Below are 23,553 nucleotides of genomic sequence, written 5' to 3'. Positions count from 1 at the left end.
GCTTAAAAGATGCTTGTGCTTGGTTTTTTTGTTGTTTTTTTAATGTAAAAAAAATATCAGCTTGTTTTTTTAAAAAAAATGTCCAATTTGAAGAGCTGCCTCTTAGCAGCTTTTCTTGGGAGTCTTCTCATCATCCAACAGCAACTGCTTTCCAAAAACATTTCACATGCGAAGAGAAAAGTATACATATACATATATATCTATACATATCTATACATATATATGTATACATATATATATATATACATACATACACACACACACATATATATATATATATGTATAGTGAACTCTACGGTGTAAGGTTACTGTTCACTCTCAGCTCACCTGTGTACCAAGACCTAGCACAGCCTGGAACATAAAACCAAAGTTCACACTGAATCTCCTTCAGACAGAAGGCATGACACAGCAACATTAGACACAGCATTGGATGTCACCCAGGACTGCAGACACACCTGCACCCAGCCTACCTTCATTCTGCTTTTGCAGCTAACAGCAACACCAGATTAAAAGGGAGAGAATATTTACCAATTCCCAAGCATGTGAACATTGATATATTCCTCTGAGATGTCACCTGAACAAATGATGTCCTACGTGAACAACTGTAACCCGAAGTCAAACATTCTATCTGCTGGGATATGCAAAGTGCTGGAGCTTCTGAATGCAGGAAAAAAAAGCTTCATGATTCTTAATTCTTCCGCAAGGAACAATAAGGCTCCTCTGTAAGCCTCTCTCAATTGTTCCTCTTACCCACATCCTGCTATGAGCTCCAGTCTAAGCAATTATTTAATGGTTTCTTTTCCTTCATGCAGCAACTTTCAAAAACAGTTAAGTCCGTAGTTTTATTTATTTACTTATTTTGGAAGAGGTGCCACTGTTCCCATGCTGGTCGCTTTTGTACACTTTTATAACTCACTTCATTACTCATTTTTCTACAGAACTGCTTTATCGCCAAGTATTAAACATTATTTGATATGATGTTAATGTCTGTGGGTCTAAAGCTATGCTGAAGAGCAAAATACTCAGATAAGTAGGGCAAAGATGCAGGATACGCTACACAGAAGACCGAAGATGCGGATAGTATAACTCTAAGAAGGCCTCCTTTCTCTTTCTTCTCCTTTCTCTAAATAAAGGACAGAACACACAATCATGCATTTCTTCAGAGAAAATATTTCATGTGTTTTGACATAAACTACTTTTTTTTGCAAAGCAATTCCTAAATTCTTGAAGAGCTTCTATAAGCTGTCCATTCTTCATTACTGTGAACTACTTCCACAATCTCAGAAAGCTGTGGTAAGGGATTTAAAGCAATTGTTCCTTCCCAACAGAAACCAGTGTCTTCTGACCCAGTTCCAACTAAATCACCTCACCTACAAATCATTCTGAATCAGGATTTTTCTTCTCCCAGTGCTGAGCATTGGCCGTTCCTCAAAACTCCTGCAGCCCCCAAAGTGAAACTTTGCCTCTCTTCCCTGCCTTCATCATGAGCTGAAAGAAAATATTTCCTGATAATTGTCTCCATTTTTTCCCCCTGAATCTGAGATGCAGATGATCCTAATTGACTGTGACTGCACATACAATCTGTTACCTCCTCTCCCTTTCCAAATACTTCATTTTCCTGTCTTGTGAAGTCTAAAAACGTTGATATGAGCAACTTAATAAATAAGGTTGTCCGTGGTAACAGAGTTCACAAAAACTTTGTTTGCTACTTGATCTTACAGATACTCTTAATAATTGTAGCAAATGCGTTGCTTGGGATTTCTGCTTAACTCTCCTCTATGTTTACAACAGGACAGACATTTATCACTGCTCTGTGATGGAAACTATTACTGCCATCTGTGCTGACTCCAGCTGGTATAAGACTAATATAAAATTCCTTTAGCTGTTTTGAGCTGCTTATTCAGCTGGCAGTAATAAAGTCAAGCTCATTAACAACAGTCTTGCATAGCAAAGTTTCTGCTCATCTTAGAGAAGCAACTAAGCATCTCATCTTCTTCACCATTGAAGAAATACAACTCCATGTACTTGACACCTGCTTTTAATAGCAGTCTCATGGCTTTACAATGACTTTCCTTTAAAACATGTCTATCAGCTTTGCTAAAACTACTTAGAAAATGAAAAGCTTCTACATATCAAGGCAGCATGCTGTTTCCTGTATATAGGCTGAGAAACTTCTAAGGTCAAAGGCAATCCTAAAGCACTTCAAGAGACTGTCAAATAATGAGCACCTCTAAAGCCAGTATTGAGGACATAGTTTTTGTGCAACTCAATACATAACTGAACACTGATGATAATTTTACAGTCTTAAATTTTTAAGATGACAAGAGAAACCATTTAATCAACCCGTGCAACTGAAGCAATCTGTCATCTTTGACACACTGAGCAATTTTATTTTCTCCAGTGTGCATGTTGCACAATCCTGGGAGGAGGACAGCTGACAGACACTTAAAATGGAATTACACCATAATTTGTGTACTTTCTATCCCTCTTCCTCATTCAAGTCACAGCAGTGTTACTGCAGGCATCAATAAACATCACATGAAGGAAACAAAATTAATAGCTTAATCAAGTATATACAACTTCTTGGTAAGTTGTAGTAGAATTTTTTTTTTTTAAACCATTGCTTTTAACAAACAATTTTTCTTGCAGCATACTTTCTGTATAAAGGAAGACAAGGGGGAAAAAAGTCCTACCAAAGGAAAAAGGAGAGGTTACCAGAAGTCCATCTGAGTAGCTTCTCAAACAGATATGCTCATTTCAAGCAGAATTCAGAGGACCATTATGAAACTGAAGATGGAATGGAACCAAACTATTTCCATTCCATTTCCAACTCCACATCCGCCTGTGCTAAAAAACAAAACAACAACAAAAAAAACAGACCAATCTCTTCACTACTCAGGGACACAAAGAAACCACACACATTAACTACATCTGCCTGCACATGTCAGATGATAAAAGGTAGGACAGAGGACTTTCAAAACACAAGGACTACCATAGCCCAGACAGCTACAAGTTCATAAAACCATTTTAAAAGTTGCCATCTTTCTATCAGTCACCACATAATGTATCAGCGTGTAATGCTACTTAAAAAAAAAACCATCTCCACAGGACATACAAAAAACAACCATCCCAAAACCATCACAACAGCAAGGGAACCTCTTTTATGCTTCCAAACTCATCGCCCGTAGACTAGAAATGAGACATCACGCTTGTCTAAAAACCTTCTCATACATCCAACTGTCGCGTCGGTCCCAAGTCTTTTGTCAGCACAAACAGAAATGCCAGGTATCACAAGATAAGAGTCAAAATCCCAGCATCAGCAAGTGTGCATATAATTAGTTCATGAATTTTAACTGTTTTGTATGTGGATTTACTGGGCAAAATTTGGCTGGAATGGAGTTCATTTTCCCCACGGCTGCCCGCACAGTGCATTCTGCACTTGTATTCAGAGCAACACTGGTATCCCACTGATATTTCTGTCTCAAGCTAGCACAGCATCAAGGCTCTCCTCAACCCTCCTGAAGCCAGGAGCTGAGGCAGCTAGCCTACACTTACCCAAGGGACATCTACATATTAAACTCTGTACATAGAAGTTTCTCTTTTATAAGCTGATGACTTAAGATGAGCATATAGCCTCTACAGGTTTTGATAAAAATCTACTTGCAACTCCAAGCAGATGGACTATTTTGTATACGCTTCTACTCAGAACTCCTCTGCATTGCTCAGCTTCCTGCTTCTTTTGTGTTCCACCCCTCCCTATTACTCTAATTCAGTCATTCAGTCAGTAACTGTGCCACGCTGTTCACAGTAGGAATCTCTATTGAAGACCATTAATTCCAATTACTTTATCACTTCAGGAAAGTTCAGAAAATAGTATTTTTATAGTCCCAACCTCCCACTGAGTATTAAACAGCTTAAGAATAGAAGGCGCCGCTCATTTGAATATTAAAATTTATAGTTGAATTAAGCAAGTTATACCTTGCCCTATAAATATACACAATTACTGAACAGTACTCAATTCAGATTTTTATATTTAAGCCATTTCTGTAAAGCACATAACCATTCATGTTCACTATTTTCTATTTTGTCATCATAATCTGATAAACTAAGTTTAAAATGCTTTATCATTTCACTTATCCACAATAGGCAACAACTTCTATATTTAAGATCTACTGAGAAAGCTTTCTTTCAATTCTTTAACTTAAAGTAAATCCACTAAACAATTTGAGGACACATATAGAATAACCTGAGAGGTTATCAGTAGGTAGTAGTATTAACTTTTTTGTACTAGTTGATATTCTGGCAAGTAGTCAAGTATCCAAATAAATTTATTTATTAGCTTTTAAGTTCCATCAACCACATGGTAAATTACTTGAAGTCAGGAACTTAACCAGGGTTTATCTGTCATATTTCAAAACATAAATTGAGTTAACGAGGGAAACGGTAAAGAGGTAAACACTTCTCCCTTTGGAGAAGTGACTTACCAGTTACTTTCATTTTTAAAACACTAAGAAACACTATAATTTGCTCAATGCTGTATGAAATTAAAAAAGTAAGCAAAACATAGGAGTAAAGACAAAAATGCAGGAATCTGAGAGGCAAAGACTTCTAGAAACCAAACATTTGACTTACCAACTAAAGACTACCTACCAACCTGCTGCATATGAAGAGAACACCACATTCTGGAAGGAAAAGATGAGTAAATTGATTATCTAACTCCTACAAAGATCCTCCTGATTTGCCAATACCCACACTGAGGCACAGAACTAGAAGAAATAAAATGCTACAGATATAATTCTTAGTGCAAGCCTTAACGATGAGACTTTTTACATGACAGTCTCCTTCACAAGAGTCCAAAGGATGCCAACCACCACCTCAGCTCTGTCCAAGGTCAAGCCAGTCTCAACACTGCAGGACCTGAAATCCTTCTTCATATCAGAAAGACCTTTCAGAAATGGAAATACCTATATTGTCTCCTTTCTTCATCAGATTCTTCCAATAGCTAACAAGCAGTGCACTCTGGATCACCTTTCATTGGACTGCTTTCAGCAGTTACTCTTCGGTACATTAAGAAGCCTTCTGATCCAGGTACCACATCTGTGAAGTTACTCATTTACTACTGGAAGAACTAAAATGGCTGGTTTTTGTTATTTCGTGAAAACATTTTATAAACATGGCTACTGATGCCACCAATTAAAGTTAGTTTAAACTAATATGATTGATCGCTCTTTCTACACGGCTTACCAGCACTGCAGTCTGAAAACAAGTAGAGCACTTTATTTTGTGGGAATGGAAAAGCAAGGAAGACATCACCAGAGATCTAATTGTGTTTTCATTCATACATTTCTCAACTCCCAAATTGCATCTCTGTAACATCTCTGATCAGAGAGCTAAATAATAACTTATTAAAATAGGAAGTTACGTTAAATGCAGACATCTAAAACCCATCAATGGAAATGGATGGGGAGGAGGAATGCTCCCGTGCAGATAGACCTGACCAATTTAAAGACTTGGCACTATGCAAACCTAGTGCTCGGTCCATTAAGTGCCTTCAAAAAAATACTTCACAGATATTATCTCTGCATAATTTATTAGATGTTGCATAGTAATGGTTGTAAACAATCATTAATTTTCTGGACCTCAGTCCTTTTAATAAGCTCAGAAAAAACAAGTTACCACAGTTCAGCTGAGCCACACAGCAATTGCAAGGTAGCAAAGTCTGCCCGGCCCACAGACACTTGAGAAAGCTCACATGGTTCACAAAACAGTAAATGGAAAAAAATCAAACAAAAGCAACAATTGGAAGCATCTTGTAACAAGTAGCAATGGACATTTAGCAACTTCACATTTTTAAGCTGAAAAAAATGCATAAAGCAGCTTGGAGGCCCAGGCTTCCACACACTCATGTGTAAATTAAAAAGCTACAGCCACAGAGCTAAAATTAGATAGTATTGATGACAGGAAAAAAGAAAAAGTGATATTTTATAACCATTTTACACTCATTACTATTAACGTACTGCAATAAGTGCCAGGAGGAAAAAAACACTAATTGGATAGCATAAGCATGCCTACAAGATGAACCCCCTGAGGCAATCTGTGAACAAATTTATTCATGAGAAAATAGTATTTTTATCTCTGCAGGTGCCCAAATAAGAACATACAGTATATGTTCCTTCCTCGTACTTCCACAGTCAGAGGAATTGCACAATGAAAGGACTGTCATTTCCTTACTGCTTTAACCAAATACTTGAAGCTCTTTGCAGCGCTGTATCTCACATTCCATGGTTCCATGACAGTTGTTCCAGTATATAAGGTATAAGGGATTTGGACAGTTTCTTTGTTGAATTTCAGTACTCACTCACAGGTTAATCTTCTGAACTGTAACACTCAGCATAAGAAGTCATCTACAACACATTTTTCTTTCTCAGAAATAGAGCTTCAGGTGAGATCTGCCCTTTGCAGAACTATTCTAAAGCAGACATTATTATGATCTTAACTTTCAGAAGGAAACCAACCTATCATAATCAGGGTTGTCTTATTAATCACTTGTACATAGGTCACTCTGAAAGCAATATCTCCTATTTCTTTCCATGGCAACTATAACAGCTACAAAGAGCACAACGTAAACACTATTTGATAGAGCAAATTCCCAGCTACAAAACACTATTTTTCAACATAGTTAATACCATTCGCTATGCATTTTTGCCAAGCATGAACGAGAGCCTGTGTGCTGTGCTTGTAAAAATCTGCAAGGCCATCTGGAACGTGGTTTGTCTTTCACATTGCTGTCACCACTGCTGTAACGCAGCACCCACTGTCTCACTATGCTCACATCCACTGCTTGGTCTCTGGAAACATTCAGCAAGAATCAGCCAGTTCTCTCAGGACTCTGGGATGCACCTCATCAGAACCTGTAGAGTTGCAGACATTCATGTTCCTCAGGTGGTCACGACCCTGATCCTCACTTACAGAGGGAGGGACGGTGCTTTCCTGATCCCCTCCTAGCAATACAAACAACTGAGGGCTGCGTGCAAGCAGTTATTAGGGAAGATGGAGGCAAAAAATTTTAGTACCTACCTCCACCTTCTCCTTGTTGTGTTTTAAATGGTCTGCTGGTAACAAAAGACATGTCCAATTAATATGCAGCATAATCAGTGGAGTTTTACCTGAATAGCCCTAGTTCATACTCAGCTCAAGCATCTTAAAGATGTGATAATTGCTCATACTTGAATAACATACCTGACCAGGTACAAAAGGAATGCACAGCCTCAGCCTGCACACAGCACTGGCAGGATGCAGGGAGCAAAGGAGCACTCCGGGGGAAGGGAGAGAGAATTTGGGAACATGAATCTCCTTCACCCTGCAGAAATTTGCTGGGGTCCGGATGAACGTTTCAGTTTCAATTCTGCAGCAGGTGTGCTAAACACAGTTGCATGTTGAAAAAAAAAGCCCTCATAAGGTTTGTCCTTATACTGCAGGAAAAAAAAAATGCAGCCTCTGAATTGCATCATCTGACTATAAAATCAACCCTGACATGTCTCACAACAGCAGTAGTTAGCACACACAAACAAAAATACAGAGGAATTGAGAATAGGAGAAAAACACTGTCAGCAAGTACTGCAGAGTAAGTTACTAGTCAAGGAGTGAAGCTCGGAAAACACAGCTGAGACAAGAAACACATACATGCTGCTATACCAAGTAAAGAAGATTAGAGGTAATCAAAGCTTCCAATTTAGAATAAGCAACACAATGCTCCTGGGACTTGCTAACAGCACTCAATCTTTTAATTCTAAAATGCAATCATTTCTAGAGATAACACTTTACATAACATCTTTGAAGAGTATGCAGAGAGAACGCAGGTAAGTCTAGATGATGAAAAGTAGACAAACAATCAAACACAAACAGAAAAACAAACTTATATAAAGGATATCTGCACAGAAACAAGGAGGTCTACTGTAAAGATTAGCTGAGTATATTTAAAGAGCCTGAATGCTGATATGTCAGCCTTGGATAGCAGACCCAGCTGGATGCACGCTAACCCAGAGACTACAGTACACTTTAGTCCATGCTGCATCTATTCAGACCACCATCTAGATTTCTGCGTTGGGATACCAAGCATGTGACCTTCCACTGTAGTAACCCAATGGAAATTCTTTTTCACAGAGCTCACAGTGAGAAAGTGTTTTCCTTCCTGCCTAATGCTTTCCTGGGTACTGCTAATTCTCATCCTTTAAATCTAGCATTCAGCAAAACTAGTAAGGTCAACAAAAATATTTAATTTAAACCATGAAATTTCATCCTACTTTACTAAAAAGTAGTCAAACTTTGTTTTGACTGCCTTAAAGTACTTTAAAATCTACTTAAAACGTTACTCATCTTCCTCGTTCCATTGAGTTATGATCTGCAGTCAGCCCTGCTATTCTGCTACAGGGGTGACAATGGAAAATCCCAGATAACAGAGTGTACACCAGGGAGTGTGCTACAGACACACTCAGACACAATCTGCACCACAAGTTAGTCCCTTACCCTGTGCAGCCCTTACTCAGAGTTTTAAGAAGCCACTATTATCACCACCAGCCTTGTTACCTGAGCACGTGCTCACTGTGTACCACATTTGAAGAAGTAAAACAGCAGCAGAGGCCCACTGCCCACTATGTTTTGCGCTTTCCTACTCCTGGCATTGCTCTCAACTCCAGTGTTGTCACTTCTTCCCAGTTCCAAGTTTACAGGGACAGCTACCAAAGCATTGCTCGATAGAAGAAATCAGGCAGCTATTGGTGATGTCTGTCATTTGCTTCATGCAAATATCAAATGTGCAACCAGGCTGCAGGAGACCAAGGCTGAGGCCCTGTGATGCTTATCGGGGCTGCCACCCACCAGCTCAGGCTGCTCAGGGGCCCATCCAACCTGGCCTTGAACACCCCCAGGGATGGGGCACCCACAGCTTCTCTGAGCAGCTGTGCCACTGCCTCACCACTCTCCGAGTAAAGAATTGCTTCCTAGTATCTACCCTAAATCTCTCTTCTTTTAGTTTAAACAATCCACAGCCTCAGTCGTCCTCCTAAAGATCTGCCCGCACACTGGAGAAAGTCACACAGGAGAAACATAGAAATACAACTGGCCTCTCAAAAAGTTCATAAAAGTTCTTAAAAAGAGAACAAGAAGTCACTTTAAGGAAGAAGACTCAGAATAAGTAGGTCAGTTAGAAACACTGTGTACACTTCTCATGCAACTTCCCACAAGTTTCTGGACTCTGATAGGCATTACAGTACTTGGTGATCTCTGAGAAGGCAAATAGTACCGAGCACAGCAGCTTTCAGTCAGTGATACTGGGAGGAGAATGTGAGGGGCCAAAGTAAGCGTGCAGTAAAATTGCAAACATATTTCAGGCTTGACAAATAGAGAATTAAGCTCAAAACTGTTCAAATGAAAGTTATCACATGAATTTTCCAGCATAACTTTCCCACTTTGAACATCACTAATATTTTAAATAAGTTAGCAGCAGTACTCAATTTTCAGCCAGCAGTTTTCAGCGTAAGATGGATACGGCAAACTCCTCTTCACTTCAATAACTGTCTTACCTAAAAAAATGGCTAGAAGTCATGTTCTTTGATGACTAACCACAGAACGGCCCTTTTCCCACGTAAGAACTGCACATTATCACTAACATTTCCACTCTCTTTCTTTTACGAGTGCCTTTTCTGAACCATCGTGAAGGTGGAGCTACCTTGAGAAGAGTGTAAGAACTTATAATTCCACCTCTAAGAAACCAAGATTTTTATAAAACTCATTTTACCTATTAGTCAGGAGTACAGGAGCCTTTTCAAAACATCCGAGTGCCTTGCATACAAGCCACACATTTCTGCCTTTTTTTCCAGTAAATTCTCAAATAGCAACCAATACCGTGGGTCAGAGCACACAGATGAAATAGCTCAGAAAACATATGAGAACAGCGAAACACTGAGGGCGCTTGGCCAGCAAAACACCATGGATCTGCACTTCTGCATTTCAACTAGCACAAAGTTACAAGGTGTCATTCTGTAACAACCAGCTGATACTGAAACCTCAAATGAGGTTTCAAGAAACATGGTGTAACATACGCAATTCTACCCGTGAGCTCAGAAGGCAAGGAGGATAGATGATACTAAGGGCACAAAGCTTGCACACCTTCATTTTCAGAAAAGAAATAAAAGGTTCTCCTCCCACTGCCACATTCACATCTGCAAAACTGAAACTCCAAAAGCTGCTTTAGAGGATGCAGCCTACCCTAAACAATAGTTAGGCAAAAGGGGAGAGATTACACTGATGCCGATCTAGGTGCAGCACTCAGTCTTCCATGCCCTGCTGAGTGTTTTAAAACACAACTGGCATGAATTAACATCCAGCTTTTACTACGGAGAAGTCAGACATTCGTTTCCTTCAACACAGCACTTCTGACAGTAAGGGGGAAATCAAGACATGGAGCTGGGAGGAACAGAACACCTACTGAATGTATTAAAAACTGAAGACACCGTTCCATTGAAGAAGAGCTTAAGAAAACACTTGATTGACAGTGTCTTTGGAAATATGGCATTGTTTTACTGATGGACATATGTTATTTCCTAATCAATTTCTGCAGATTGAGTAACGGTTGACATTTAATATCATAAACTGTAAATAAAATGACTGCTGAAATGTTACAGTTACACACTGAAAACCAGGAATACGACATGGAATTAGCTACAGTGTTATAAACATCTCTAAAGCACAAAGGACTTGGATGCTCTTCAAAAGCACAGTGCATGGTAAGCACTGTCCAGTCTTCAGTGATCTGTTTACAACAACAGTTTTTCCCTTTTGGTTTTCAGCTTGGATCTCAACCAGAACACACATGAATAAGGCAGCATTTCCTCACAGAAATGCCAGTTTCTTACACATTTTCAGCAGCAAGGAAGAAAACTTACGGGGTTTTTTGTTGTTGGATCCCCCAGAACATACTTTGAGGAGTTTGGTAGTACTGCTAAGCATCCCATTCTATACCTTCCATTAGCCTTCCAGCCCTAGTCCCCAAGTAGCCTTTCCCCATATTCTGCCATGTCAGCAGCTAATCCACTCAGGAAGCCATCTTTTGCACTTCCTAATGTGTCAGTTTCTGTGCCCACACTGAAGCAGCATTTCTCAAGGGCACTCTAATCAAGAATGCAGGATCAGCAGCAACAAGGCTTGCTTACACCAGAAGAAGAATGAGAACAACTCCAAGTTCTCCTTAAACATAACACGCTTTACAGAAAATGTCAGACTGCTTCCTAGGCTGTTTGTTCCAGAAAAACACAGCCGCTGCAGTCACAATAACAAGCTGTGAAATGGCAAAACCTGAGAACCAGCTGCATGATACACTTCTGACAGAGCCTTCAGAAACACCTTCAAATACCAACACAGCGCAGCAGTGTGCAGGAGACAGCAGATGCTCTCTGCTCTTACCCCACTCCATAGCTGCCAAGTAATCGAACACAGTTTCTGCATGCTGAGCATGAAGAGGACACGAGCAATATATTAAGCTCTTCAGCTGCATGCGTCAAAAACAGGAGCATTATTTTCCCAACACAACCGGTTTTTGTTTCAGCCTGACTTCATTAGATGAAACTCTTAAAACAAATGCCAAGTCTAAAGGAAATTCAGAAACATCTCAAAATAGGGAAGGACAACATGGTATGACAGAGGGAAAAACCAAACTGCATAGGATTTGCATCATTTGGGAAGGTGGCACTACTGAGCCAAGACAAGTCTGGGGCTCTGCAAACTTGCATCACACTGTATATATAAATGATTCACACCAACAGATACCAACACTGAGGGCCATACAGCAGCCTTGCCAGTAGAAAGCTACCACCAGTTGCAACAGAACACTCCACTGAATTATCTTTAGCAAAAGTTTGTGTACTGAAAACAAGCCTCAGCTTACGAATCACAAAGTAACATCGTATTTGAAACAACAATTCAACAGAACAAGTAGGAAGTATTAAGAGTTACGCAGCAAGCAATGTCGGTCACTGTATAAATGCACTCATTTTGCAAACAAACTTTTCCTTCCGTCATCACAACCAATCATTTTTTTCCATTTTATTTGCAAATCTAAAACATTCTCCAGAATAAATTTTAAGGGAAAAGTATTTAAACATCAACAGTTTCAACAAAGGATATTATTTGGACAATAGCACACTACACTCTTCTATAAAGCTCACAATCTATTTGTAACATATCAAACAATGTCTTTGTAAACTCACTCACGGATAAGCATGCCATTCCAGCCACAGCAGCTGCTTTGATTCACATTTACAAAATACTTAGAATTCTTGGAATATACAGAAACTGCAAAAAGAAGATGCAGTGATGCCACAACCCTCAGCGTAAGCCAGCACAAGTTTCCTAGCTGTGCCGCTACTGAACATGAACAGAGACCACAAGCATCCACCCTGCACTAGTGAACAATAATGATGAAGCCAAAGATACAAGCAAGGCTTAACTGTGAAGTTCACTATATATTTAACATAAGCACACAGAAACGTTTCAGACACCTTCCCACTGCTGAGCTGACATGTCTGTAAACAAGGTCCAGTACAGTAAGTAAGCCGCAAAATACATTCATGGCTTAAACTGCCAAAAGGTTGGTATATATAAAAGGTGAGGTATACTTCTTCATCCAGAATTGTAACACTCAGAACAAAAGATACTACAGGGCAATATTTAGTAGGCACATGCATGTTTAAGGGTGTCTGTTTCGAACACAACACCATGTCAAATTGGAAGTTGAGGCTGATGACTAAGGAATGTATTAGTACAGGATACAGTTATGAATTACATTAGATTTTGAGGGTTACCTCCTTCAGAAAAAAATCTTTTTGATAGTTGAGTTTAAAATAAAACCAGAACTGCAGAGGTTAATTAACACTAATCAAGCACAACAGCTTCAGAAAGGCATCCACTCACTCTTCTACAAAAAAAATGGGAAATGAAATAAAGGACACCCTCCCATGCTGTTGAAAATAGCTCATCTAACTCCTACTCTTCACCAGCACAGATGTCTTGAGCTTGTATCATTGATTTGTAACTCCCATCCGCAATGTATTTTTCTGATTTTCAACTTGCTTGTTAACGTGCCAACCTCCTACCTCCACTCCCAGTCATTACCCACCATATGCCACAGAAGGATCTTGAAGACACTGCACACAAAGCTCAAGCTCCAGCAGACCTCAAGCTCTGATGATCAACTTCATATCAGTGTAAGTCATACGCTGACTAAACAAGCTTACGGGTCTTCTCAACTACTTCTAAGTGGTAGCATGACTGCTCCAGTTAATGTGGCGCTTCAGGTCTCAAGTTCACTTGTTACCGAGTCCTGTAGTCCAAACTGATGCTCAGCAGGGGCTTTCTCTTCGTATGCTGTGCTTACTGAACACACACAATTCTCCCTCTGTAGCCAATGCTTTCACACTTCCAAAGAGCCCATGACACTCTGCAGTTGTTAACCAAAATACAAGGAATTATGCAATTAAGCAACGGAATCTGCACAGCACTGCTACAGCAGCTGGCATTTCACTACAGTAGGCAGCAATTGCTTCCATTAATAGATTCAAACCAGGCCAACTAAGCGAAGACACCATATGACTTTTCCACCACTAAGCTCAGCCCTGCCATGCAGGGGACAGCAGCAGCGCAATCGAGGTGGCCACCCCTACTGCTACTCAGTTTGCACTCAGCCTCAGAGGGATAAAGGCCTTCAAATCTGCTAATGTCTCAAACAACAGCAACTAGTTCTTTTGTCAGTCCAAAGATTTAGCTCTAATCTTATTACTGGAAGTACCACCACAATGACTCCTTGAATACCAGATGCCTGCCTGTGCATGCTGCACTGCAGGCCTGAGACAAAGAAGGAATTCACCTTATCACCAAAAATTTGCGCAAAGATTGGCAGCCCAGGGCCATGCAGTCCATAGGTCTGTGCTGAACAGAAGCTTCCATGCGATGCATCTCTTTGGGCTGACGTTTCATGGAACGATGACTTTTATCAGCACATGCTGAAGTACTTTAGATCCAGTGTCACTACAACACAGATCTCATTTGACACTGGCAACTATTACAATGTAGAAATTTGAAGCTTTCCCATACACATATTTAGTAAGCCTGCTAGATACACAGAGCAAAGGTAATCTTGTTTTCAAAAAGAAAACTGTCTCTATAATTTACATCAGCGGGGCAAAGGAGGTGAAAGAAAAGCTTCTCCTTTAGTACTCATCTTCCCAAAGAAAAGCACAAATATCACTTGGCTCTAAAAGAGCCGCTCATTTTCTAACTTCATCATTCATTTTTGATAAACAACACGTTCGAGGTGGATTGAATAGTAATCCACACCTCAAAACACACCTGGCTACAAGAAGTAAATGCACACGTAGCTTCTGTGTTTAGAAGGGGAAGGTAAGTGTGCCTAAAAGGCCTGCTAACCTTTTTAAGAAATCTTTTCACATTCTATTACGTGGACATTTCTAACATCAAAAAACAGGAAAAAAAATGCAAATGTGTTCAAAGCGGAACTTCATTTTATTGTTCTCGGCTCAGTTATACTTGAAAACAATACTCAGTAATCCAAAAGCAGAGAAGGTCTACAAAGTAAAAACTGCCTAAGCAGAGTATCATTAAGAATAGCTTTTCTTCCCTTCAAAGACTTGATTCTTGTTCTGAAATAGTGCCAGCTAAGCTCTACTCGTTGCTTGCCCGCAATCCCAACAGTTGGCAGTGGTAGTTTCCTCTAGCAATGCCACTTAGAGACCAGAGCACAAGTCCTGCCTGACAGCTGCCTGGATTCTGTAAATGATGTAAAATAATAGGTATTCCATTTGACCATGGCTCAGGCTCTGTCAGAAAGAACAAAGAACCACGTCACAAATTCATAATCCAAAATACATGGAATTTAACACACGGTAATTTGAGACAGAAGTGTTAAAATAGGGATTTTATGGAAGTGAATCTAGCATCCCAGCTGAAGCATAAATGAATGAAAGCAATTTAAAAATGGTTCTGAAATGCTCTTTTCCAGCAGTCATTTGTTTTATAACTAACACTCCTCTTCCATAAAGATGCAAAGCTAACAGCTCACATCCTGAACACCGATGTCTACCAGGAAGCTAACAGAAGAGGTCAAAGTCAGATTGCTTTTACAATTTCCTGTAGACAGATAAAAGTTACTGCCTGCCGTTATTTTATCATTTGCCTCAGGTGAAAATCCAGAGTATACACAAAGTCAAATTCACTGATCACTCCTTCAGATGCGGAAATTATTAGCAGTCGTCTTATCTCAGCTTCCACAAGTTCCATTCGCCCTGTATAGTAGTACTATTCACTCATTTTTGATGCTATTTAAAGCAATACATACACACACAGTACCACGATGACCACATGAAGGACTCCCTACTGAAAACAAGACCATCCCAAAATCATGTTGTCACCTCCCTACCTCAGAGAAAACAACTGTCTTCAAGAAACAAGAGTTTGAGGACAAGCTACCTAGGGATTAAATGTGTGGTTCAGATTTTCATCTTTGAAGTCTCCTGACCTACAAAAGCCAGACAGACCCCATACGTACACCTGTTCCTAGCTTTTTGTTCTGTTATAGAGCTAAGCTTAATAAAATAAAGGAAAAACACAAAATGAATTCAGCAAATCTGAGTAATTAAAAGATACAATAAGTTTTACTTAAGTAGAGCTCAGCCTTGTTGCTATTTGTCTGTTATCAAACTGATGATAAGAGACAGAGCAAGTGAGTTCTAAAACAGAAAACAATTGTGCCAGACAAGGAAAATGACTTCTGAGGAAAGTGATAATTTAAGTTCAGTTGCACCATCTCATTTCTCAGTTTCTGACTCAAGACCTTTTATAAGGCAAAGTCCGCAGAAGGGTGCTGTGCTTTAATGAAATAAATTGCCCAACAGATGTTTTTGATGTTTTTCTTTTTGCCTAGTCAAAACTACAGTTGAAACAGTATTTCAGTTCTACTGTCTCCACAGTCCTCCATTTCTTGGTTTCAAGCCAATTATTTTGTTTACTAACAAAAGGAGTGTGTCATGAACTGTTGTCGGGGAATCAAAACAAACTTCTCAGACCCAGTGTGTTAAAAAGCATAGCTGAAAGGTAAGGTTGGAGCAAAGCCTGTAATAACAAGCAAAAGCAGAGGTGGCAACAGTAAAACCTCATTTGTCCTACTAAAAACCAATACTAAAACATTTCGACAGTACTAAAAAAATATTGCCTCTCACACGAAGGGAAACCTTCAGTAACCCAGACTGTGGTTTCGTATTTCCATTGTAAAAAATACAAATCCTTAAGATATTTTGGAAGCCTGTCTAACTCCGTGCTGTAACTTATTCCATAGTTATATTTCAATACGGTACACCTTCTATTGCCAACCAAATACAAACATTTATAGCATGACAGAGAACAAAGTTTTGAAACATAACCCACTTGGGGGAGAAAATGGATGGGAGACTGAAGATGTAACACCATAGAAATTCCTTTAAGGCAGACATAAAGGAAACTACTGCTATTAAAATTAGTAAAGCAAAGGCTAAAGGCACAAATCTTTGCTAGCAACAGGAATATACCTGACACCTGCTAATGAAAACCGTTTCTCAACTCTGTCTGCTATTTCTATAGTCAGTAAAGATTTTGTGTCTTTCAGACTCAGACTTCTAGGTTTTACTATGTTTTGGTTTTCCTTCGTTAGTTTAGAAAGCTATTTGTACAGAATGAAAGGCCCACACGTTTCGTAACAATTACTACCTTGTAGCTGTGCTTGTTAAGGGAGAGATGCTGCACGGTCTAGGAAAAGGAAAAGGAGTCAGAAACCCAACTGATGGCTCTAAGTTACTGCTTTACAACCAACACAATAGTGGAAGATGGACAGATGACAGCAGTCTTGGATTTTAGACTTTTTCTTTTTACCACTTGCAAAACAATCATAATTATCCCATCTAAAAAATCCTTCAGAAGAACCCTTAATAAATTGTAGATATTGATTAACAGCTTGCATCTGAATTTGGATTTAATTCAAGAACTCATATTCAAGAACACAGAATAGGCCAAACTACTTCAATCTGATATTCCCAATCTTAACTCACTTTTGGGAGAATATTTATTGTGATCGTGACAGCGCTACTTAATTTTGCCTTAGAAAATTCTGTCAATACATTTAAAATTACAACTGAGAAAACAGAACAAAGCAAACAAAGGGTCCTCATTTCCACTCTTCTCCCCCCGCCTCCAAACTATAGTTTCTCAGCTTCAGCTCAACTAAGAAAAGCAGCCCTGGAAACCAAGTTTTCTTCAGAAGACCACTTCTTCTAATTCCAAAGCACAGTACAGTACAAGCTCATACTTCTATTCCTTAAAAAAAACCCTCCATATTAAAAAGTTAGCATCAAACAGAATATTAAAATCATGCACAAAGACCAGTTAATCACTCCAACAAGGGAAATAACTTTTGCAGTGACACAGTTACTCTGAAAGAACTAAATCCAGTTGAGCTGTGTTAAAACAAGCTACACAAAGGAAACCAAAAATCCGTTTGACATCTCTAACCCTGCCAAGGCACCCATCCAAGTACGAGCAACAGCTACTCAGCAATTCAGAGTCAGCCTATATACACATTTTATTTGTGTACACATGGAAGAAGAATGGGATTCTTTCTTCAACATGGGAATTAAACTTCTTATCAGAAATGAACAGTTAAAAACTGAAAAAAAAAAAAAAAAAAAAAAGGATTTTCAGGAGGCACTACAGCCTATCCGCAATACCTGCCATTTAGAAGGTACCCAAACCATACTTTTGCACCAGTGAGTTACTTCTGAGCACTGGCATTTCCAATCCTCTCACATCAGGCAGTTGCTTCCTTCCAACACAAGTTAGACGTTTAGCAGCCAGCCAACTCCCGATCTCACAGCAGGCTGTGAACAAGGCTGCTATTACCTGCCAGCACGCCTACTGATAATGAGGAGGCACACAAGTGTCACACTGTATCCATAACATCTTGACACAACCAGAAGCCAGTTCAGATCAGGTAAAAAGAACTTATATTTATTACAGGCATTCATAGAACCACGGAATGGCTTGGGTTGGAAGGGACCTCTAAGATCCTCTAGTTTCAACCCCCTGCTATAGGCAGGGACACCTCCCTCTAGAGCAGGTTGCTTAAAGCCCCATCCAGCCTGGCCTTGAATGCTTCCAAGCAGGGGGCATCCACAACCTCAGTGGGAAGCCTGTTCAACTGTCTCACAGCCCTCACAGTAAAGAATTTCTCCCTAATATCGAGTCTAAATCTACCCTCTTCCTTTTTAGAATAATTTCTCCTCATCCTGTTGCTCCCCACCCCTATAAGAAGTCCCTCCCCAGTAGGCCCCCCCTTCAGGTACTGGAAGGCCGCTATAAGGCCTCCCCGCAGCCTTCCCTTCTCCCAGACAGATCAACACAAGACACGCACAAGCTTTCAAAAGCGTCAATGAGTACCTGGAGGCAGCACACACAACAAGCAAAATTCACACGTAACAGTCTCTACATCAAACTATCCGGCTCTTAGGCTCTTTAGATTAAGAAAATACTGATTTTTAAACTTGGATTCTGTCATTGCTTCTTTTAGCTTTATTTGTATTTCACGCTTTACACCAGTAAGAATAGCATTAACAGAATTAAAACAGTATTTTACAGAAGTGATGCTACACAGAGGTGGATTTGTGGATCACACAAAGATCTCTGAAAGGAGCTGAAAACAAGCACAGCTCTTTCAAGATCCAGGCCAACATATTAGATATAATAATGATCCTAAAAACTACACGAGTTGGATTTCAGTTGGACTGGCACGATCACAGCTATACTCCTGTATTCAGATTCACATAAGAGGGGCCTTCACATCTTGGGCAACAAAGAACTAGAAGCTCCAGACCCTTTCTGCTGGAAAACTATTGAAATTCTGCCTTTGAAAGAAATATAGGCGTATATCCTCACACTAGTTTCTTCATTGCTGTTACAAACTCAAACATGTTCCCAATGAAATCATGAACAATAAGGATTTGTTCAGAGGAAAACCTCTATAACCATAAAAATGAATCCACGCTCCATGGCACCGCAAATATCCAACAGCTCAACGAAGTGGGGTTGTCAACAGGTAACCGAAGAGATAAGCACACACCACCACCACTCCTCCTGCACCTCCCTGCCTTTCCCCCACGCTCCCTCAAAGGAAAGAAATCTTTTCCTGTTCTGATCTATTTTTACAGTCTGGTGCATTGGTATTTTTGGATTACTTCCACGGGTATTCTTTACCGGGGCATCACAACTACACGCCAGATTTCGGGATTATCTCCGCGCGTTCTCACAGGCTGCTTCCCAGCCCACCTCCTCACCGCCTGCTCCCGGCGCACCTCCCCGACGGGCAGCGCTCGCACCCCGCCGCGGCCCCTCCCGGACAGCCCGCTGCCCGGCGCGGCTCGGGGCCGTGCCCGCTGCCACCCACATCCCCCCCGGCGCGGCGTTTACCTTTCTCCCTGCTTGCTGTTGGAAGGCGGCGGGTGCAGCACGGTCTGGTTGCCCTCCATCTCCACCACGCACTTGGTGTTCAGCTCCAGCTCTGCAAGGAGAGGCGGAACGGGGCTGCAGCCGAGGGGCGGGCGCGCTCCCTTCTCCCCACACCCGCTCGCGTTCCCGCTTACCTCTCCTGTTCATGGGTCGGACCCTGACGGCCACCTTCACCTTGGTGTCCGACATCTTTCCCCCCCTCTGCGCCGGGCGGCCCCGCTCAGCGGCACCGTGCAGCGCCAACGTCCATGCCGGGCCGGGGCGAGGCAGGGGCCGGGGGGGGAGGGGGGGGGGCGGGGAGGAGGGGGAGAAGGAGGAGGAGGAGAGGGAGGCGGAGGGCGGGCGGCGGCGCAGCCCCAGTCGCCTCCCCGCTCAGCCGGCTCTGGCGCTGCCCGCCGACGGCGTCGTTTGCATAACTGCCGCCGCCGCCCCGCCAATCCCAGCCGCCATCTTCCGCCGCAAACGCGGCGGGGAGGCGCCGAGCAGCATCGGAAAAACTCGAGCGCCTTCGTGCACGGGGAGCGAAGCTACCACGCCTCTCTTCAGGCTGCCACCGAGGAAGGGTGCGCAAACGGAGAAAAGGCAGAGCAGCGCCCCGCGGCGGCGAAAGAAAGGGAGGAGCGGCGCATGCGCAGGGAGGGACGGGGAAGCCGGGCGTTGCGCCTTGCCCTCACGCTGCCCTCCCGGCACGTGACGCTGAGAGGCGGGGCGGTCCCGCCATCCCCCGTCCCCTCGGCGGCCGTTAGGCGGCCGCAGCGCCCGTGGTGCCGTCGTTTTTTCCCTTGGTGAAGATGAGATGCGGTGGTCTGTGAGATCCCCCACTGTGGGGCCCGTAGGGAATTCTTGAGCAAAAGGTGCACCGCGGTCCAATTCAAAGTCTGTGAAGCGCCAAACCTGCTCATACGGCGCTGCTTCTCCAGACAGCGACTGATGGATTTTACCAAGCGCCTGCCCAAACACGGCAGGAAGGAGCTGTGTCCGTTCACAAACTGTCCACTCACATCAGGGAAAAGCATTACAAACAGTAATGCCTGTTAGCAGCTCTCCGAGGATGGCTTCACTTCTAATGGATAAGCCAGGAAAACTGTTCAGATAAACCGCAGCAGGCTTATGATCTCAGGAGAGCTGTTATTTTAAGTGTCTTGTTAAAGCCTCGTTTTCTTGCCAGCAGTGTTTCCTTAGCTTCAGCAAAATATTTTCCAGTGTTTCAACCCCCTGTTTTCAAGTGAGACTAAATGGCAGGAATCCAAGTTGCAAAATCGGTGATATCTGCATCATTTTGCTTACTGAAGACAGGCTAAAATCCAGCCGGGATTATTCTGTCCACTCTGGGGCTCAACTACTGCAAGGAGAATGGGCTAAACAAAACGTGATAGATAGACAGATAGCTGTACTGAGACACAGCAGACCTTTCAAACAGAGGTAAAAACGACTGATGCTGCTGCAAAGGCACACCGCATCAGCAGGATGAGCCCTGCAAAGCAGCTCGGAAGAGCTGTGAACAGACAAGCGTGAATGTCAGTCCTGCTGCCCCTGAATGGCCACTGGTCACAGGAATGCTGAAAGGAAATATGAGACATGCGCTCAGCATGGTGAGAGGCTTTACCAAATAGAGCCAGGTATCTGGAGAACATCACTAGCAGAAACTGGCATGCACGGATTTCTTGCCTGTGGAAGTAGACACCGGGAATTAAGTTTGTTATGAAATGCATCATAAGTATGTGGTTCAACTGGGAAAGATGTTGAAATGAGGCAACCTGTTTATGGCTGTATACTGTAAGAACCCAGAAGGAAGGAAGCGCTGGCTCAAGATGTAGCGTAACGTCTGGAATGGCTCTGCAGAAACTGAGTTCTGCGAAACTTGGATGTTACTGGGAAGGAGGCAACATCCAACAGATGGGAGGGAGAATAATCCCTTCTATCTCTATTTTCCACTTCTCACTGGAAAACTGTATCATTGCAAGATTAAATAAAAACCGTAATATTAGCTAATGAGGAACTGAAGGGTGACATTCTACCAAGGTCACACAACCTCTGTCACCATCCAAAACTGGACCAGAAACCAAATAACCCAGAATGTATTCGCAGATGTGCAAATAATGATTCTAGTACAACCATGTTGATCACAATTAGTATAAAACTAGAAAAAAATATAGTATCTGATGATGTGATTACTGGATCCTGTGTTTTCTGTGAAAGGACCTAATCAGGTAGTCTTTAATCTTAAGAGGTATTTAAATTTGATTTATCACAGACAAACTGATTCAATTCTGCAAGATGCTCTGGGCTATGCTTACATCTGAGATACAGATCACTATGTGACATGGCATTTTGAAATGTTATTAGCATTTGAATAAAAAGTGGAGATAATATCAGTGATACTATATTGTTGAGCATCATGCTCACCAGCACAAGAGTATCCTAGTTTTCGTAAGTTTATTTTTAAACCTATTACTAAACAGTAGATAGCTATCTACTGTGTGGGTATTACGACTGAAATGGGTACTAAGAGATAAAAAGGTTTCTAAGTGCTGAGCTCCAGGATGATGAAGAAGATGAGGGTAAGTACCTGACTACATTTGTAGCTCCAGTTTCTGTCCTTGCTCAGATAGAAGGATGCTGAGGATCAGAGCTTTAAATCTGCAATGCCCTGGAAGAACAACTCATTCAACTGGACATACAAATATTTATTTGTATGTGTCTTGAGTGCTCTTCTGTGAAAAATACAGAGACAAAAATTTTATAAACAAGCATACTGATAGCAAGTACATTCCTGTTTCCCTAGTTTTTACCAGACTTGGTCAGACTTCTATGATGGTGTCGCTGCATCAATGGACAAGGGAAGAGCCAGTGATGTCACCTATCTCAACTTCAGTAAGGCCTTTGACACTGTCCCGCATAACATCCTTCTCTCTAAATTGGAAATAGAGGGATTTGATGGGTGGAATGTTCAATGGATGAGGGACTCTTTGCAAGTTCATATTCTGACAGTAGTGGCCAGTGGAGATTAGTGACAAATGGTGTACATCAGGGGTCTGTACTGTGCCTGATTCTCTTTAATATAGAGTCATAGAATCTTTTCAGTTGGAAGGGACTCTTAAAGGTCATTTAGTCCAACTCTTCTGCAATGAAAAGTGACATCTGCAGCTAGATCAGGTTGCTCAGGTCCAGCCTGACCTTGAATGTCTCCAACAACAGGGCATCCACCACATCTCTGGGCAACCACTTCCACTGCCTCAGCACATCTATTGTAAAAACCTTTTTCTTTATATTTAACCTAAATCTCTCCTCCTTTAGTTTGAAACCACTTTCCCTTATCCTGTCACATCAGATCCTGTTAAAGAGTCTGTTCCCTTCTTTCTTATAGCCCTGCTTTAGATATTGAAAGGCTACTATCAGATCTCTCTAGAAACTTCTCTTCTCCAGGCTGAAAAGTCCCAGCTCAATCAGCCAGTTCTCAAAGGGGAGGTGTTCCATCGCTTGGATCATTTTTGTGGCCCTCCTCTGAACATGTTCTAACAGGTCCACATCTCTATTGTACTGAGGACTCCACATCTGGACGCAGTACTCCAGGTGAAGCCTCACCAGTGCAGAGTAGAAGGGCAGGATCACCTCCCTCAACCTGCTGGCCATGCTTCTTTGGATGCAGCCCAGGGAATGGTTGGCTTTCTGGGCTGTGAGGGCAGACTCCTGGCTCATGTCCAGCTTTGCATCCACCAGTATCCCCAGATCCTTTTCATCAGGGCTGTGACCTGTCCTTTCATTTCCCAGTTTTTATGGATAGAGGGGGGTTGCCATGACTCAGGTACAGACTTCTAGCAGCTTCTGTTGCAAGAAGACAAGTGCAAATGGCTTCAAACTAAGAGGGGGGATATAGATTGGATATAAGGAAAAGGCCTTTTTAACAATAAAGGTATTGAAGCATTGGAACAGGTCGGCCATAGGTGGTGGTGGCCC

At 41.7% G+C, this 23,553-nt stretch overlaps 1 protein-coding gene across 9 annotated transcripts in view; it reads right to left on the bottom strand.

Annotated features, from left to right (window-relative positions):
• Positions 1-19,859, bottom strand: part of KIF13A (kinesin family member 13A) — a 113,552-nt gene extending 93,693 nt beyond the window's left edge. For 8 of the 9 annotated variants that reach the window (XM_040696457.2, XM_040696459.2, XM_040696458.2 and 5 more), the window contains exons 1-2: positions 19,731-19,859; positions 19,558-19,648 (exon numbers count right to left, since the gene is read on the bottom strand). In XM_040696457.2, the coding sequence (XP_040552391.1) occupies positions 19,558-19,648; positions 19,731-19,785 (146 nt within the window). In that variant the 5' untranslated portion in view covers positions 19,786-19,859. Of the gene's footprint in view, positions 1-19,557; positions 19,653-19,730 lie in introns of those variants that run through there. The other variant, XM_040696461.2, reaches the window with a different exon arrangement.
• Positions 19,860-23,553: the final 3,694 nt, after the last annotated feature.

The sequence above is a fragment of the Gallus gallus genome, chromosome 2 (genome assembly GCF_016699485.2).
Source record: "Gallus gallus isolate bGalGal1 chromosome 2, bGalGal1.mat.broiler.GRCg7b, whole genome shotgun sequence".
Lineage (NCBI taxonomy): Eukaryota > Metazoa > Chordata > Aves > Galliformes > Phasianidae > Gallus > Gallus gallus.
This window is presented reverse-complemented; position numbering and strand designations above follow the sequence as displayed.